This window comes from Ciconia boyciana, chromosome 16 (assembly GCF_034638445.1).
Source record: "Ciconia boyciana chromosome 16, ASM3463844v1, whole genome shotgun sequence".
Lineage (NCBI taxonomy): Eukaryota > Metazoa > Chordata > Aves > Ciconiiformes > Ciconiidae > Ciconia > Ciconia boyciana.
The window spans coordinates 9835625-9855731 of NC_132949.1; the positions used below are offsets into that span (position 1 = coordinate 9835625).

A 20107-nucleotide genomic window follows, 5' to 3' on the forward strand; every position below is an offset into this window, starting at 1 on the left:
AATGCAAGTATCCACACAAATTGGAAGAGACTGGAAAAACAGGCCTTTTTTATGTACTGTCAGTTTTGCTGGCTTATGCAATTCTTTTACTTAGCAGCAGGACGGAAGGGAAAAGGATTTATAAAGGAACGGAAAACTGTTCTTGTGAAGCTATACTGACTGGGAATGGACCTGGTAACTACCGTCAAGTCTAAAATCACTTCCAGTTCACTGTTGAAGCTAACCAGACTTCCGAAGAGATTTTGTCCCTCTAAATTTACCCTGTCTTCACCACGCTCCTCATTTCCTCACAGTACTTAAGCTTCTGAAATCCAAGAGGGAGAAGCAGCAGGACCTAAGAGCTACAACAAGCAGCGTCCTCGTGGCATTTTCACTAAATGAGGGGGTTTTGCAAGAACATATCACAGAGCTTGCAAAGCCATCTCGAGAGCAGCTTGGATCTGGTCCCATTTGTTTCTGCAGAACTTGAAGCATCCCAGCAGAGATGGGAAGGAGAGAAGGCATCTGAACTCATCCAAGCTGCAGCCTCGCTCAAATAAGGAAATAATCAAACTCTTACATTAACCAGCTGCTACAAGAGCTTCAGCAAGCTAGAAATGTGTTAGTTAATGATTAACATTAATAGTACAAGAGATCCCCAGGAACCTGAATGGACAAGGGTAAGGTTTAGTGCGCAGAGCACTATGCAAACAAAGAACAAAACGCATGATCGCTGTTCATCCTTTGCCTTCCAAAAAAACCCAAACATTTACAGCATCCAGACTCACACATGTACCTATCTTTCTCAGGTTCATCTGGAAATGGCCGTGGATTAGTTGGAGAAAAACACTGTCAGATTTGAAGGAGGGGAAAGGAATTTTAAAACTGCAATGTGGTATTTCCATATGGATCGAATACTCCCAAGACACCCTGTGGCTCTCCTCCCCACCCCAGTCCCTGCAGGCCCATAACATTCTGGCTCTGACCACACAGGAGAACTCCTGGTGCAAACTCCCCAGCCCAGCATCTGGCTCTCTGCTGCACTCTCACACTATGTGCAGCTTTAGTGCACTAAGCAGCAGTATGTTACTTCAGATTAAAAAAAATTAAATCATCCTTACTTAGATTTTAAATCAATTTCTTGCCGCCTTCTTGTAACCTCAATGCAATCCAAGTTTCATTTTTCACCCACAGCATTTACTCAGTGACCACTCACTGCTTCCCTGCTCGTTTCAGACACACAGAACTCCCAAACTTGTGTTTCAGAGGGTCGCCCCCACAACAAACATCACTGGATTTATCATCGGAGCCCTGCAAGCCTGGGGCTGCCATCAGGATGTAATACAGACCCTTTCTGTTTGCCAGGCTCTGAAAGGTAAATGTTGATTTTTCCCAGAGAGGGATGGGGGTGTATAAAGGAGAAGAGTCGAGAACAAAGAGGCAGCGGCTCAACAGACAAAGGGCTGCCTATGACAGAGGGCAGAGGTTAAGGGCTCTCCTGAGCCAGGATGACCCACCAGGCTGCTTGGTGAAGTGTCCTGGTTTCAGCTGGGATAGAGTGAATTTTCTTCCTAGTAATGCTGTGTTTTGGATTTAGTATGAGAATAACATGATAACACACTGACGTTTTAGTTGTTGCTAAGTTGTGCTTACACTGGTCAAGGACTTTTCAGCTCCCCATGCTCTGCCAGGCGCACAAGAAACTGGGAGGGGGCACAGCCAGGACAGCTGACCCCAACTGGCCCAAGGGCTATTCCGTACCATATGGCATCATGCTCAGTATAGAAACTGGGGGGACTTGGCTGGGGAGCAGCGATCACTGCTCGGGGACAGGCTGGGCATCGGTCAGCAGATGGTGAACAGTTGCATTGTGCATCACTTGTTTTGTACGTTCTTTTATCATTATTATTATTTTCTCTTCCTCTGCTGTCCTATTAAACTGCCTTTATCTCAACCCACCGGTTTTACTTTTTTTCCCCAATTTTTTCCCCCATCCCACGGGGGACAGAGGGAGGGTGAGCAAGCAATCCCCTACGGGGGACGTGGTGCTTAGTTGCTGACTGGTTTTAAAGCACAACACAGAGGCATGTCAGCACCTGTAGCTAACGGGACACCCAGAGAAGACCTGGCTACTTTGGATTCCCCAGCCTTAGTGAACAAGTCCTCATTCACAGCTGGAGGAGATAAGGAGCAGCCTTTGGTTTTGAGACCAGCGTCTGACCCTGAAGACACTGCAAAGGGGAAAACTCAGCCAGGGATTTTACTTAGATGCAAACATCAAGTTCAAGTCTCACTCCAGACTTGTGACAAAGTGCCCTTTTCCTTCACCCAGTACGAGAGATGCTCCACTGCAGCCATGTAACATCCAGATGAAGGAACCAGTGACAGGTAAAGAAGCAGCCAAGGGACCACAGTCACTAAATCTGATTCCCTCCCTAGCCAGAAACTCAAATACACAGGGTCAAGATTCACAAACTGTCTGGCCACTTGATTGAGAACAGGTAGTCTTGGAAAAGTATTAAGTTCAATCAGATGATGGTCACTTTTCTCTCTGCATCGAACACCCACACAAATGTATTTCAGGCTACAGACACTACCTGGAGCCCTTTCACCTGAGCGTCCCTAGTGTCACAGCAGCCAGAACACACACACTTTGCAATCATGTGTTCATACAACAGTGAGCCTGGATCACTTTGGTAGGAGCCCTGCAATCCTGATATTACACAGGATTGCCTGGAAGTCAGAAGTCCCTAAATCCAAGCTGCAGTTCAAAAACCAGCTCCCTGGGTAGCCCTACACAAGAAATTTAAGCTCAGAATCGCAGCTGCCCCCTTGGGACATCAGACATCCATATTCTACATTGATCTTTAACCCCAACTCCAGTCGCATCTTGATTCTCTGCTCATTCAAGGCTAACCTGCCCTAGGAAGATGCTGAGGTGGGCAGCCAGGGAGGACCAGCTCGGCTGCGGGGGCAAAGCCATCTGCAGACAGAGGAGTCAGGAACCGCTCAGCTGTCATCACGGCTCTACCACAACTTATTGCACATAACTTTCCTCCTTCACGTATCCTTTTCTCTGCCTCATAAGATGAGGTGTCAAACACTTCCCCTGCTTATAGGAGCAGAAGGGATATATTATTTCATTATTACATTTTACCTGTACTGTAAAGAATTATTCAGGCACTATCTATAGATTACTGAGATAATGTCCGCTGTCCTTAAACATCAGGGAAGAAGGGAAGTTACAATTTAAGACTACAATGAAGCGTGGACCCATACAGTTGAGGTTTTTCTCCCATTAAGTCTGCCCCAGAAGTAGCCAAGGCAATCCAGTTTCATAAGCTAGTAACATTCTTTGAATGTTTTTCCTTGTATCTTACAATTATATTTAATAGTAGCTGCAGCAGGGAAATTGGAATAGAAAAGAACTTCAGCCAATTTTCAGCACGTATTTGAGTGCCTAACGTTGCAGATCAGCTTACACTAGAGTTTGCAAAAGTGCCTTTACAAACTGTAGTATAACTCCATCTCTATCTTGAGAGGGCCTAAATGCATCTTAAAAACATCTATGCTGCACTTACAGTTCTGTCTTCCACCTCCAAGTCAGACACCCACAGAAAGACTGACCACAGTCCCAAAGTCAGCTACATGCACAGCTTAAGGCTGTATCTGTGAGGGGTCAGCAATCAATGCTGAGATGAAATTTCCTGTGAGCTCCTCCTCTCCCTGCAGTCTCTCTCATATGAAGTATTTAAAGGCATTTAAAGGAGGACTAGGTTCTCAGAAGTACCCATTGCCCACACTGAGCCCCACAATATGTCTGTTGCATCCCACTCCTGCACATCAGAGGACTAAGGCACCCAGCACAAAAGCACTAAATTAATTTAAAAACAAGATATAGAGTCAATACATAAGTGCTAATATCTGGCTTATCCTTTTAAAGCTTTGTAAGGAACAAAATAATTCTAGACCCAACACCTACCTTTCTGCCAAGCCATGCTCTCCAACAGTCAGCTCTACAGAGGGGCAGCAGGAAAATTAAGAATAGGTTCATTTGAATAAGCCCCAGCTGTAGGAACCACCACTACTTGATACTACTCCATGATTACATGCTCTTCTCCCCAGGTACCAAGCGGCCCCAGTGCAACTCATTCCTCTAATGGGTTTCTGCAGCTGCCAGCAAAGGAAATGTAAAGCACCTGGCACCACCAAACAGCTCAGCCCTGACAAAAGGCAGAGTGAAATCACTCCTGGCACAGGTGAAAACCATTTCAAAGCATGGAGCACTGCCTGCAGCCTCTAAGGAAGCTTTTCTCTCTTAAAAGAGGGCTCACACAAGGAGACACAAAGCCTATTCTGTAGGTCTGGCTGAAAGGCAGCATTGTACATGGAACATGGCACACTTGGTGTAACGGAGCCAGGCAGTGGAGGTCCGGGCCCAATCCAGAACCCCTCCCTCAAGTCACTCACCCCAAAGATACAAGTGTTCAGCCTCCACTATGAAAATCCTCACAAAAAAAGGCAATTGCTGCTATTCTGTAACCAATACACACATATGCACAGGACTGAGATCTGCTTTGTGCTGGTGTGGATTCTCCCTGGAAAGCTCAGCCTGCAACTATTGAGCAACCCAAACCTCCATGCACCAACCCCAGCACCGCCAAGACCTTGTGCTGTGCTAAGCAGCGACAAGAGAAGAGTCCCAACACGGTGAAAAGCTTATGGACTTGCACCTTATGCCATAAGTAATGAACCACACTGTGTGTGCCCTGCCACAGTGCACATACAGGCTGCTGCCGGCCAAACCTGAAAGGTTTTTCTCTGTCTAGACGCTCAGGTCACTTCTGATGATCCCTAAACCACTGTCAAGAGCTTATTAGACAAGCTGACCTTTCACGAATGGCATCTTTCACAGTCAGAGGACTCCAAGACCTCTTGTCCAGAGGGGATCCATGACACTGCCATGTCCCTCCAGCCCAAACCTGCCCTGACCCTTTGTTTCCCCTGCAGGAGCATCATCCAGGCAGGAACCTCCCTCCCCTGTCCAGAGCTGCTGGATCGACAAGGGGCCAAGGCAGGGTGCTGTGGGGGGTGTTGAAATTCCAGCCTTATCTCCAGAGGCTGAGATCACGGGTAGAAAATGTTTCTGTGTTGTCTCAGCAAGCTCCCTGCTGGCACCCCTCTTCCCCTCCACAAAAGCACCTCTTTGTGAACAGTTTTGGAGCCAGAGAAGAATGTTCACTGGTACAGACTAAATGTATTTACCATTTCAGAGACATCAGATCTGCAATGGTGCCTGTTCTCAGCATGACCCAGCTGTTCCTCAACCAGCTCTGTCCTGAGCAGGTCAGGGGAAACAGCCCCAGCTGCACAGAGGGATGCGGCCACTTCTGAAAACTGCCGGTACACAAAGCAGTCACTCGCTGCACTGCTGCTCACCGCTGCAAACTGGTGGCCACATGCTTTAGCGTCTGTGAAGGAAGGATGCCCACTATTTTGGAGACCTCTGGTTATCATCCTAAGGCCTGGATTTGACTCCGGTCTGCCACAGATACCTACAAGCCTCAGGGCAGCACCTGCCTGAGCATTTGCACATTAAACATCTGCACATGAGCCCCAGACACCCTCCATAGTCAACAGAGGAGACAGGCACTGCAGCTGGTGAGTCACCTCCATCCCGAGATGGAGGTGGAAGATAGGGTGATTCATCTGACAGCCCCTGGCTGGACAGAGGCTGCAGGGACCAGCTCTGATTCAGAGAGCTGCTTTTAGATGGCTCAACTTAGGCAAAATTAAATTCCACCTTGTTTTTTCCGGGCCTCAGTCCTCTGTGATATAGGATATTAGCTCTCTCCAAGCTTTAAGATCAATGTCTGAAAGACTGAAGACATTTACAGGAATAGGAAGCACTTTGGCTATCTGCACAGTCATTAGACAAGGAGCAGGAGTCAGGATATCTGATTATGCCCAACCTGGCCACACAAACTGAATGAAACAGCTTGTTTCCTCAGCAATAAAGTGGCATAAGCATATATCATTCACAGAGAATTTCACTTGGGAAGGCTTTGGGAGCACAGGAGAAAAGGCGGTGTTTATTCACAAAGCACATCCCCTGGAAGAGCCTGAAGCCCCTCTGTAGGGCTCTGCCCTGGTGATAAAAGCACAGAGAGCAAGGCCACGGGCCAGGTAGCCCCATGCTCCAGGAGAAGGTGAGAAACAGCCATGTCCCTCTCCAGAGGGAACTGTCACCACTCGTGTCCTAAGTTTCCTGTGCGTAAACAATGCGTTGACCTCCAGGGCTCTTGGGCATCTGTCACCATCGGTTTATTCCATAAGAAAGTGAAATTAAAAAAGCCTCGCAGCCGAAACAGTGTTTAATCTTGCAAAGATTATGCTTACATGATTTGAAAAGCAGAGGAGGCTGTTAAGCCCCCAAGGCAGAGGTCTCTACTTGGTTTATAGTCTTATTTTGCCCATAATCTAAAGGCAACAGGGCTTCCAGGGTGTTCTGAGGGATCATGCATGCCAAGGCAGTTTTTAATCCAAAGCCTGATCTCCCAGCTATGTTTTGACCTAAGGACACATCATTCACTAACCATCAGAAATGGGAAATAGAGAAGTTATAAAAGATGAACAAGATCCCAAGTGGGGATGAAATGCCAGTATGTTACAGAATATTAGAATTCAAATTAATCCTGATACACTGGAAATAGGCAACAAAAACAAAAAACCTGAATAGTATACAATGTGATTCAGCAAGGACCAGTGCAAAGGTCTAATCTATACACTAGACTCCCTCAAGTCAGTGGTTGCAGGAGGTTCCTATGAAAGATTCATATCCTATGTGGGCTGAATCGCCAGATTTTATCATCATCAACTACAGAAATAGCTTAGGGTGACAGGTACTCCAGGCAGGTGCTTGCAGGAAGGCGGGATGGAGCTGACTGCAAATTGAGGTGTGGAAGGCAGACTGTCAGAGCCCTGTAAATGAGATGGCCAACAGCATCCAGGCTCAGCTCCAGGAGGAGAAGTTCACCTTGTAGAAGATCAGAATTAGACCATTCCCTTTGCAAACCTCTAACACTGTGCGCTGGATCCTCAATGTGAAAAGCCACCAGGCGCCAGGCAGAGCAGCTCTGCTTCAAGAGTCTGTTTGTGCTTAAGCAGCTTGTCTATCTGGGATCCTACCATGCCCTTAGGATTCCCTCCTGTGTGTAAGAAGCCAGTACAGCCTGGCTACATGAAGAGAGACAGAAAACCTGACCATGCGTGGCCAACTTTGCAGCAAGCAGACTGCTCCCATCAGATCTGCACCGCTCACTGCTTCCCCAGCCTGCCCCCATCCCTGCAGCTCCACGAACACAGAGGGAGTGGCAGAGCCTCGTGGAAACAGCCAGACATCCTCCACTCAACAGGGTTAACAGGAGGTCCTCCAGGCTGTGTTAATAAGCCATGATTTTGCCTTGAAACTGAGTACCTTGGAACAGGACAAGGTGCTGCACGCCACCTGCTCCAGCTCCACGTGACAGCCAAGTATTTGCTTAGAGAGAACGGCAAACAAACCCACCCTGGCAAGCTTTGTGCTCTCCTAGAAATTCAAACAAGGTCATCTCCAGACAGAAAGCAGGAGAGCATGGAACAGTCCCAGGTAAAGCAGCTGCACCGGTGCCTACTCAGGCAGCCCTGGCAGCCCACAGCCAGCAGAGAGGAGAAGGTGAGGAAGGAGAAAAGCCATAACTCATTGGCAGGGTATCTGAGCAGCCTGTTCTCCATATGCAGTCACAGTTTATTGCCATACTGAGCACAAGATGAGTATTTTTAACACCATGTCTCCTCCTTTTCTGACCCACTGTTCTCCATCCAGTGACACCTTTTGCAACAAACCACATAGATTTAAAAAGAATATGCAACTTCTGGTCCTGAATGCTCCTGACCTAAGAAACCAGTGTGGTTTGTCCCTGTGGTTATCATTTCTCCTGTTCAGCCGAGAAGAGTTAAAACCCCACACGTACTAAGGCACACTAAAGAAGGCACAATTCCCATATGTAGGGGGCCTGGGGTCTGTCTGACAAGTCCAAAGAGAGCCCTGTGCCCTCTACCTGTGCTGTGATTATACAAGGGAAGCTCTGAAGACAAGGCTACAAACTGTTTATGGCTCCCTGTGCTATTCATGGGAAAGGTGAATCCCTATGCAGATGTCCAACCTTACTGTGAAGTGGTCACAGAGCAGAAGTCCTCAATAAAAAAATTCTGTTGGTACTGAAGAGAACTCATACTACCTCATCAGACTATTTATAACGACATTTATAACAAAGAAATGCAATTGTAAAATAATTCAAGTGTTACTTGTATAGCTCTTACCTTCTCAGAGGCTATGAGGCTATCACAGCTGTCTTCCAGCATCCCTCCCAGTATGCCCCAGTACAACTTCTGGCTATTCTAATTCGTTCTAGCACATAACACTCTGAAGAAATTTTTTGCTGTCTTGATGTTTTTCCTTGCATCCTTACAACATTGGATGTCTCTATTCTTCTTTCCCTAGAGCTGACCATCTTTGGCCCAGAAGCACATGGAACCTGGTTCACCTTCTGTCCCTGTCTTCCCCACCTTCGGTGCATGTTGGGAGAGCACTGCAGAAATACTCAAAATATCTATAAATCCCCCCCATTCAAACCCCAAGGCAAAGACCAACATGCCCCGGCTCTCACCCTGCTCCTGAGGTGTCTGAGGAGGAAACACGCTCCGTTCATCAGTTCCTCAAGCTGCTTCCTTCGTTGCATCTCTGCTCCCTCCCCGAGCCCAGCAGCACTGTGGGCTGTGCTGTGAGCTGGGTCTGCATCCTCCTCTCCTGCCCTTCCAGGCCCAGTCCTTGCTCCTGCCTTTCCACATTCCTGTACTGGTCTTCCCCCATCAATCTCCACTGATGTACATGCTCTGCCAGCACGGTTTCTGTTTTTCCATCTGCTGACCCACGCTCCTGTGTACACCTGACCTGCAGGAAACACTTCTCATCCTCGCTATGCTTCTTGGTAGCAGTCTGTCCATGAGATGGAGGGGCTTTGGAAACAGAAGTATCTCCACAGGGTTAGGAATGAGGACATTTTGTTTATTTTTACCCAGGACCAAGGTCAGGTTTTCCTCCTAGCTCACCAGGGGCCACGTGACTATGTGCCGGACTGATCTTCCAGCTCCTTGTTTCCCAGTATCTGGAGCTGCTAACCCTTCTCCTGTGTTACAAACCCTGCCAACAGCAGACAGCAAACTGTCCACCAAGGAACAGGAGCAGTCTATAAAAGGGTCTAACAGACACCTGCAATAATAAGCACCCAGTACATTGACACAGGAGGCTTTTCTGGCCTCTATCCATTCCCAGGGGCTCCCATACTTATATTCACAGCCCAAATGACATAAAAGGCTCAGTAAGATCTAAACATTAATCCAGACACATATTATGAAACAACTTTTTACTATTCCCTCTCCACCACAGCTCAAGCGCAGGGCTCTTACTTTTCCCATGATGCTTAAAAATTTAGCAAAGCCAAACAAACAAAAAACCTAAAACCCCTTCAGCCACAGACATCCTCCTCCCCTCCCCTCACCACATACGCACTGTCCGAAAAGCCTGACATGTATTTTAAAACGTCGATGCCTGATGCCAATTTCCTAGAGAGCAGCTGGTCCGTGAAGGAGCACACGGAGCAGAGCAGTGGAGGCACGTTTGAAACCTCCGCAGATGGATCAAACTTGAAAGGGCTGAGCTCATCCTTCCCAACATTAACTCATCGCTCCCAACATTAACTGCAGAAATCAGCTGTCAGATTATTTCACATCACTGTTGGGAGGTTTATCTGACAAAAACCCACTCCAGGAAATAAATCACAGCCTTGGCTGCAGCTGCCAAGCAGGACGGGAGAGACCACCCAAGCCATGACATCCCCCGACAACCCACAGCACCGACAGCCTTTCCGTGCTCAGATGTGGGACTCGCCAACTGAAGCATCTCACTTGTCAGTACAGCAATTTGGGAAAACATTTACAGATGCAGATGTAGTTGAATGACAATTAACATCGAAGGGCAATTAGCTACAGTAATGTTTGTCCTTCAGGCTGAGTAAAGTCTGAACTGTTCAGTAAATACTCAACAGCTCTGAGAGTCATAACCTATCTGCTAAAAAAAAAAAATATTAAAAAAAGAGGCATTTGAAATCCCATGGTAGGATGTGGTGGTTTTGGTACAGCTTGGGCACAACTCAAACTCACATTTCTCAGTATTATGCCCAGTTGGATAAAACATGCTCTCAAACATGCGAAGGCAGGACACCAAAGGGGAAAATACCCTTCATGCAGCAGACAGGGCTGTAAGAGCACATAATAAAGGTCTGAATTTAAGGATTTCCTGGTGCTTCTAGCAATTGACCTTAGATAAAAGCAATACAGCACACGTGACTCCTTTTATCACTAGAACACTGAAAATCAGTGAGGTCAGAAACCTTCCCCAAAGCAAACCAGAGGATGAGGATGATTATGGCATTTCAGGATTGGACTGGCAACAACATCAACTTTCAATGCTTCAAATTAAATTCTATGAGGGCAATGAATGATGTTTCACCCTCATTCCTACTGATTAATATATATATATATATATTTTGCTTTTAAGTTTAAAAATTAATTGAAAGTCATCTTGGAAGGAAGATGGAAACTGAATATTAGGAAAGCAAAGCATCTGTACAGTGCTGGTGGTTGACACCCCCCCCGGTCACAGACCTGGGCAGGCTGGGAGCCTCCCACCAGCTGAGTCAGTGGGTGACACTTGCTCTTCTGCAGCCCAGAACTGTACCTTTCCTGCAGGCAAAACAAACCCTCCAGCCTTGTTAACTCACAGCTTTTCATCAACCTTAAACTCACTCGAACAAACCCCTGCCACCTCCCATGGTCTATCATGTGCAAGTCCTTTGTCCTGACTTGTAACACACCAAGATCTGTTATTCTTCTCAGCAACTTTTATTTGTACGTGTCCAGGCACTTACTACTCAGGCACTGAGTCATTCAACAACTCTCAGCAGTAATTGCTGAGGGCATCTTGTCCTCACTTCCTTTGTTTATTCTGTCCATTATATAAAGCTATAGGCAATCCCCATTTACCTTGATAACATCAAAAACAAAGCAAACTTGCACCCAGGGGCTGCTCTTGAGGATCAAGACTCCAACTGCTCCCCAAGTACGTGAGCTCAGAGTTTGGCTGGCATCACCGCTGCAGCCTGCAAAGGGACATGACTCCAGATGAGCAGAGCGTCAGAAACCCTCTGTGTCCCCAGCAGCTGCTTTGGGTTCAGCCCTGCAAGTCCTTGGGGAGAGCTGCTGGGTGCTGAGCTCTTCCCAAAGAGAGCTGGTTCCTCTGCAGGTTGTCCCTTGGCAAGCACTTGCTCCCCCCGGGGAACCGGAGCCAGAGCTCCATTATTCCCTCGGTCCCCAGAATAGCCATACTCCCACACCAGGAAATTATGGACTTTCTTGAGCATTACCACGACCTTTTTCATTTCCATTATGCCTTTAGCTGTCTCCTCCCCCTACACTCCTTCTCTAAACAAATCTCAGAGCTGCACAAAGTGTTTCCTGTAAATAATACTCATCTGGCATGGACAAAGGAAAAAAAAAAAAGAAAAAAGAAAAAACCCTTTTGATGCTAGTTACAGCTTGCAATCGTCCCTCCAGTTTAACTTCCATCTGCTTGACCTGGGAGCCTCGAAGGTAGCATGGCGTTTGAGGGAAACGGAGGGGACAGTTACATGCTCGGGGCATCAGATTCAAACCTGCTGTCACCGAAATCAAAAGTTTGGGTCATGGAGGTAACTTATATCATGCTTCAGATCACTGTAGTGCAATGATCAGTGTAAAAGCTTGAGCAAGAACTTCACAATGAGCCCCTTTCTGCCCAGCCCAGCCAGCTATTTTCACAAATGTAACACCACTGGACAAAACTTTTCCTTGCCCGTCCTCCTGGTGCTGTCCCACGCTGATGCTGGCCTCTTCTCTAGAGATGTCTGAACCCCACCATGCCCTGTGAGAGGCTATTTTGTGCACATGACAGGGGAAACTGCCTTACGAGCACAAAGCCAGGATTCCCTTTCAGGCTCTTACAGTGATAAACCAGGTGCCCCATCTCACAGCAGCTGCAAGAAAGGCCTTTGCAAGCCTGAGCTATTGCCTAAACAATGAGATACACAGAAGGAAGCAGCTTTCCAGGCAGCAGTGAAGCCCCCTCTTAAATAAACCCTTTAAAGGGTGCTTCAAGCCATCCTTGTCACTGGTAAGTCATTGCAGGCCAGTGTGGGAACGGGCTGACTCACCAGTGACTGTGCTGCCTCTCTCCCACTGCGCCGCCGCTTGCAGCATGCAATTTCCATGAGGAACAAGGGCTGCACAGCCAGGGCTGCACAAGCACGGCTGCTCTTCCTGAGGACAGCGGGACGAGACAGGAAGGGAAACTCCCTGGTGTGTTGTTAAACACACTGGCATGGCTAGTTAGCCTCACCCCTAGGGACAGGTGGATCCCACCCTCTCCTGCATGCCACCAGGGAGCTTACAAAAAGCAAGCAGAGACTTCATACGACTGTCTGACAGGTTAAATCTTCACAAATCACTGTGATACAAGTCCTCTCCTCTTCTACAGACTTTGCCCCGGATTTGGATCCCACCTTATGCTGCAAAACCCATGACATCTCTTGTCTAAGAAGGGACAGGTTAGTCTCACGCAAAAAGCCCCACTTGCTATCTGGCAACCAGCAGCGCTGCTTTTGGGAGGGATTTCCCTGCCTCACAGGGAGCAGCGAGGGGACAGGGAGTTATTCTCTGTAGCAACATCTCCCCATTCCACGTGGCACCACTTCTCCTTGCTCACCCCAGGTGGGCATGGGAAAATGATCAGTGTTTTGGGGAAGCGGATAATCATCCCGTTGGGCCCCACACGACTTTTTGTTATTTTCTGCATATGTCTGCATGTTGCGGTTTCTTATTTGGCTTTCTCCACAGGCTGGATTCCCTTGCTTCTCCAAACTATTTCCTAACAGATGTTGGGATGTTTTGCTACCTGAAGCAAAGCTGTACCACTGCCCACACATGCCAGCCAAATCTGGCAACAACGGAGCGCCCACCCAAACCCGTCACACTGATCCTGCCACCCCCAGCACAGCATGGCGCTGCTATAGGAGAAATTTTTCGTAACAAGATTACATCAATCATCATGAGCCATCAGAAACATGTCACAGCAGAGTGTGTTGACATTTATGGCAATATATTCTGTCAGCGGGCGAGTAAAATATAACAATTGTGCTTTTTGATTGGACATCCCACAGTCCCACCTCATTTTTTGCAGCAAGGAAGCACGGAGGTAAGCTTGCCAGGACTGATGCCAGCTGCCATCAACAACTCTTGATACCTGCTAAGCCACAGAAACAGACTGCAAGGCCCTGAAGGCTGCCAAGAACAATCTGTCCAAGGATCAGGGTGCTTTTGTCCATCAGAGACTCCAACAATTCATAGCACTCTAAGAAAATTATGGGCTTTACTACCACACGAGAGGACAGGCATATTAGAAATCTAATTCTCTAAAGCATACACCTTTTTCATTTTAAAAGTAATCCAAAGAATTGTTAAAGGTTTTTAGCTGCTAACCACACAGTGCAGACCTGGGCAATGCTGCCTCTCGGCCACAGCATTGGCTTGGGAGCACGGTCTGCGACACTGCCCTGCTCATATGGCCTTTACCTCTGTCACCCATCCTACACCAGTCATCAAGAAATTCAGAGGTGTGGGGAGGGAAGGACATGTACATTTTTACCCTGTATTACCGCAGCACTCAGAGCAATGGTACCCGCTCTCTCTGAGCATCTCTAAATGTTGCTATAGCTCAAACAATAATCCCGGAGGCAGCAGCCAGTGGGAACATCAAAGGCCATGTCCAACCGTGTATGCAGCAATGGGGAAGTGACTCAGGCAGGGACAGAGCAGGGAACAGCATGATGTGATAGGTCAAGTGGTAAACAAAAATAAATGAAGGGCATTGGGGAAGAAAACCCACCAGGCAGAACATGTGAATGTGAGCGGGCACCATGGCTGCTGTTCACTGGTTGGAAAGTGAGTGTGAGGCATGGACTAGTCAGAGATGCGGTTGTCCGAAACAGTGAGCAAGCATTTGCCATGCAGGAACTGTATCACATTTGTTCTCTTTTCTTTGGAGGTTTAAAGCAAGGACAGGGGCCGTGGACATCTGGCATCACCCAGCTTTCACATGGATCTGAATGATGCAGATCATTCCTGACCAAGACAACCTGCAGAGCTTTCAGCATCCTGAAAATAAGATACAAAGCCCTTTGTCTGTGCACCGGCCTCCTGCTATTCTTGGATTATCAAGAAACCAGTTCATTTTGTAGTCCTTGTTATTTTCCTTCCTGCTATTTCAGTAATACAAGGTAACACAATGCCAACACGGAACTATGTAGTGCAAAACTTACACAGCCTCAGGGAAGGGACCGGTGTTCCTAGGGCAGTTCACCTCATGATGGCACTGCCAGCACCACCATCCCTCCTCTTTCCTCTACTCCTGGGCTCCAAAACTCTCTCCTCACCCTTTTCCTTCCCCTTCACATCCCCCACACTCACACCGACTTTACAAATGCTTCAGCTCTGCTCTGACACCGATGGGAAAGGAAAGCAGCCCAGGCCAGGCTTCACTGCTCTGTTCAGGTGCAGACATCTGGAAGACGGAAAAGGCAGGGATGGGTGGCAGCAAAAGAGCCAAAAAGGCATCCTCTGAACAAGGTGAGAGACAGGAGCTGACTGTAAACAACACAACAACCCAGCACAGAAACTTTTGCCTCTAATAAAAGCAGAGACACAAACACCAGCCCAATAGCCAGCATGCTGGGATCTCCAGGGAGCTGTTCCACCACCTGTGGCTCCAGTCGTAGCTCTGTCCCACCAAGCAGTGAGGACACAGGATGAAACAAACCCTGGCATTTTTTCTGCTCCTGCTATTCTGCAGAAGCCTTCCTGAAGGCTGATGCATTTACTTACTACACCATCTATTTGCACAAGCACTACACAGCTGTGCCAGTGGCTGCTGTGCCTCTTCATTAACCAGTTTGTTACTGCAAAACTGCCAAGCGCTTTCCTCTCGATTCACAGCGGCTAAACTCTTACTTGCAACAGAGACACCACGGACATGCTTCCGTGCATCAGGCACAGGCAGGCCTGTTTCACACAGAGATAACAGGTGGAAACAGGGCAATGGGACAGTTCATTCATCAGAGCTGGCGGAGGCATTGCTTGCACTGAATTCAGGTTTTGAGCAATAGGTTTGAACAGCCACAGATTGAGGATCCAGCTTCTCGTGGCTGATTGCAAATCCTCAGTACAATAATTTCTTTTTTTTTAGTGATAACTTGTTGGCCCAGCAATGCAGTTTGGGGACTAAGAGCTAGCTGTAAGTTTAAACTGGAAAAAAAATGGGGGTTTTATTTTTACATAATTCAAAACAAACTATTTTTAATTTCTGTTCAAAATGACAATCTAAAACTAAATGAATGTTTTTGTTGGATCCAAGCAATATTTTTTCCTTGATACTGCCGTTTGGCCAGTGAACTAAATAATAATAAAAAAATAAAATAAAATAAAAAACCTGAACAACTCTGTTCATTTTTCCATGGCTTAGACAAACACAATGCCAGTTGGCTGACAGGAGACAGGGTCCAGTTCAGGAGAGAACAACGCAGCTCTGCAAACACTGGGTCATCTCTGCCCCACCCAGCAACTTTTATGACAGCGAGGTTAAAAGCCGTTGAGGAATCACAGTGGGCCTCTCTCGTGCAATATCAGCCTGAAAAAGATTCAGCCTCAGTTTTTCTAGACCGGCTGCAGCCAGAGATGTACCGAGGTCCCCTCAATAGGCAGCACCTTTCCAGCCACAGCCTTTGATGCTTATTTAGGGGGGGCCAAGTCTACCCACCGCTTCTTCACTGCGCTTTGACAAACTCCTCCATTTACTGCCAGATGAGCGCTTGCTGCAGTGCACGTCCCTGTGCTATCACAGCCACACACCACAGCTCTCGCTCACCCCCACCAAGACCTTATTTGCTTTTCTCCACCAGCTGCACGTACTGGAGCACAAACAGGGAGCCCTTTGGCCACATACAAACCCAACTTGCCGCCCTCCTAACACCTGTAACTGCTGCTGCCTGGGACCAGAGCCGCGCGTGTTCAGCATCTGCAGGACACCATGTGGTGTCGGCACCAAGGCAACACCATGGGTCTGCGGCAGGGAGGGGATCCTGGGACACGAAAAACCAACCCATCAGAGGACAGAGCTCTTTCCCCAAAGCTTCCCAGTCTAGATAATGCCAACAACTCCAATTTGACTTATATTCTATTGTCCGTGTTTTATAGGGAATCATTTTGCAAGTCATGATATGGGAAAAAAATTGTTCCCAAATTCTAATGCTGTTCTTGCTGTTACTCCTGCAGTTTTTCCTATAGCCTCAGCTCATATACGAGGAGTTATTTCTCCCTACATGCCAAAGCAATATATTAGGAATCCACAGTTTAGGTAAGGGTGGGTCACACATAACCATTATGGATAATTCTAGAGGTACTGTAATTAGGGCAATCCTTATTTCAGTGCATGCCAACATCTTACATAAACCTGAAACTGCAAACAGTCCTTGGCCAAAACAATTTGCACCATTCTTCAAAATACCTATAAATCATCATGTCATTTATCGTGAATCCTGTCTATTGCCTCTTTAGCGATGCAATTGTGCTTAAGTAATGGAAAATGAGAATTGAAAAATCCTTAAAATAGTATTCCAGGACAAGTAAAACATCTCAGAAAAAATTCTCTTTGCCTTAAGCATCTGAAATAACAGACATCCCTAAAGCAAACATGTAAGAGCTGGCTTCAATAGCGGTTATTGCTCATTTTTAACTTGTCATGCAAAATCCCCTTTTCACCCTCTCCCCTCCTCCTACCACTGCTGCCAGGAAGTTCCAGGAAAAAAAAGTGCTACCAGGCTGAGCCCCACATGCCTGCACCTACAGCACAAAGGTCTGAGCCTCTCTGCTAGTAAGAGGTAAAGCATCCAAAGGCAAACTCTTTATCCCAACCACACCCTACATGGCATATGCTCAAAAGTCATAGCAGATGGGTAATGATTTCCCCTGAAGTACTTTAGAAAAGGTAAATCTTGCCTGGGGTGAGTAGCAGCCTGCTAACAGCAGAACACTACAGCAGCATTGCTGTGTTCACAGAGGAGCGGGCAGCTGGAGCTTCAGCCCCGTGAAGTCAAGTGAGATCCTCCAGCTGGGTTCAGCAGGACCCCAGTCCACAGAACAGATCCAGAATATACTGGAGAGGAGCAAACAAGGCCAGCGAGGGATGCTCCCTAACCTCAAAAATTGTTTAGAAGATGCTTATTGTTTCCTTTTGTCATCATTTTTGGGGAGATTCTCAGCCACGCACTGTGTTTCCAGCCTGTCAGGGGTTGTCAGCAATGTGCTTGGGAAGCGCAGTCTTCGCAGCTGAGAAGTCACTTTGTCACCTCACCAGTTTCTCTGGCAGTAGAAAGCTCAGAGGCTCTGCAGCACTCTGTACATCTTACTAATATCTTGGAGAAGTAATCTGGATTACCAGTGAAATTCTGCAAAGCAAGTCACCATCGCTGTTCCCCGATTTGCAAAACCACCAGATTTATGGGACAAGGAGGGCTGGCTCTGCCCCGCACAGACATGGCAGCTCTCCAAAGGTGGCAGCTCTCCAAAGGCAGCCTCCTCAGCGCGGTGGGTGATTCATCGAGTGCCTTTCTGCCTGGTGAATCAGCAAGAGGCAAGGCCCCAGCGCAGCACGGCCAGGAGCTGCACCACTGAAAGCAGCATGCAAACAAGAGCTGCTCAGAAGAGCTGCCTGTGCTTTTTGCAAGCTTAGTGGTGGTCACAGTGCAGTTACCCTGTTGCGTTCATGTAGCGTATCCTGGCTAGTGTAATTCTGCTGTTTGTTTTCCTTAAATAACTGCCCCGTACCAAAGGAAATCTCAAGGCAAACAGAGTGTTTCCAAAATACAACTGCAGTCACTTTTGAATTAAAGGTACTGACCAAATATCAACCCATCTCAGTTGCAACACCAAGCAAAGGTGGGTTTGGACACTGACCAGAGACACATCAATCACGTCAGGGGCTTTGCAGGGCCACAGCTTCACTCCAGCACTATCAACCCAAAGTGAGCAAAGCAATTAAGGACCACTAGGCCTCATTGGCAAGAAGTCATAATTATCAGGTCACACAATACTGACAGCTTTTTCTTATGACAGCCAGTTATCTCCAGACCTGTTCTCACACCACTCCTGTCTGCTCCGCAGGGCTGCTTTAGCCACCATCCGTATCTCAGGAGGCCTGTACAAATAACAAGTTTCCCTACGCACAATGCATAACCATTAATACCCACTTTAATCCATTACAACGTGCTAATAATCACGCTTAGGCTTTCTCAGGTTCCCAGCATACAAGCCCTAATAAAGCCTCCCTGGCAGTCCATTTAGCCACTCTAATGAGAGAAGAGAAATGAGCAAGAGAGAAACATTACTAACTGATTTTAACAATAAACAGGCAGCGGCATCACACATGGAATTTTCCGAGTGAAGACAAACCCCCACCTCCCGTGGCTTATGAGCTCAGGCAGAGTCCAGTTGGCCATAACATGGCTCAAGTGACTCGCAGCATAGCAGCTGCCCCAAACGCCCCTGTGGTGCGGCCAGACCCGTGACTCAGGACACTAGGAAGAGGCCAGCACGATGTCACCACGTCCCCGCAACAGCCAGGGCAGAACCAGGCTTACAGAGCACGGGGTCACGGGCTGGTAGCTGGAGCCAAGCAGAAATCAGCTGCAGGACTTTGCTCCACACCTGGAGGAGCTGCCAGAGGCACCCGAGCTTTACAAGGTGAGCAATTTCATAGGAGTTGTGTCTGCTCCGTCATGTGCCAGCCACTTCTTGGCACCACTGGCAGGATTTCACAGAAGGGTCGGAGAAATTACATCAGTCATGGTTGCTTGCTCCCATGTTAGCTAGGGAGGAAGGAGCCTGCAAGAGCAGAGGGCACAGAGCCCTCACCCTGCAGGGCAAGACCAAGAAAGCTGGGATGGGGAGCAGGGAGAGTCCCACAGCATTAGGGGATCCCGGCTCTTCCACCCCCGATTTGGAAAGCCCTCCAGCCCCGAAGGCAGCGGGTGTCACACGCAATGCCACCGTCCTGTTTTAAGTTCAAGCTGCCGCTCGGCACCAAAGCTCACCCCGTGCTGGCACAGGTGCCTTCCGAACAAGCTCCGTGCCACCAACACCGAGTTTTGCCTGGAACAAACTGCCTCTCTGGACTTATTTTGCTTTTTAAGCCTTTTCTACTGACCAACAGGGTTTGTTTATATGCAGTGAAACAGCCACAGAGCCGCTTGGAGGGAGACGGGCTTGTGCAAGTTGTACTTTTGGGGGTTTGTGTCAACCTTCTTCTTTTCCCGGTACAGGCACGAAGGGAGAGAGCCGAGAGGAGAGAGGGGCAGCGGGGCGGCCGCTTGCTCACCTGAGTACGAGGACTTCTTCATGCCGTCGCTGCGCGCTGTGGCATAGGAGCGGGAGCGCGGCCGGCGGGCCGAGGCGCTGAGGCGAGCGGCGCCGGGGGAACGCGCCGCGCGCGCGATCCTTTTGTTGGCGCGGGCGGGACGGGGAGGGAGGGAGGGGAGGCGCGCGCCGCCGCATCCACGCGCGCAGCTGCGGCGGCCCCGCGCACCTTTCCCCGTCCCGCACGCAGTTACCGGCTGTTCCAACTCTCCGGGCACCGGCGGGGCAGAGCAAGGGCGCGGCCTCCCCGGCGGCTGCAGGCTCTCCCCTCGGGAAACGAACAGGCCCCGGGGATTAACTCCTGCCAGCTCCCACCCCTGGAAATCCCAGTGTATTTAGCCGGTGCAGCAAGGGAAAGGGAGGGAATTTCACGCCTCCAGCCCGGCGCACCCCGCGGCTTTGATTCAGCCCTTCGCTGCCGGAGCGGCTCAGGTGAGCGCTGCCCTCAAGTCAGGCAGTTTCTAATTCAAAG

At 48.3% G+C, this 20107-nt stretch overlaps 1 protein-coding gene across 3 annotated transcripts in view; it reads right to left on the minus strand.

The window, feature by feature from the left end:
• Window positions 1-19756, minus strand: part of SEPTIN9 (septin 9) — a 147359-nt gene extending 127603 nt beyond the window's left edge. The window contains exon 1 of one of the 3 annotated variants that reach the window (XM_072880670.1): window positions 19598-19756. In XM_072880670.1, the coding sequence (XP_072736771.1) occupies window positions 19598-19619 (22 nt within the window). In that variant the 5' untranslated portion in view covers window positions 19620-19756. Of the gene's footprint in view, window positions 1-4869; window positions 4901-19597 lie in introns of those variants that run through there. The other 2 variants (XM_072880674.1, XM_072880671.1) reach the window with 2 other exon arrangements.
• Between the last annotated feature and the right edge of the window lie 351 nt (window positions 19757-20107).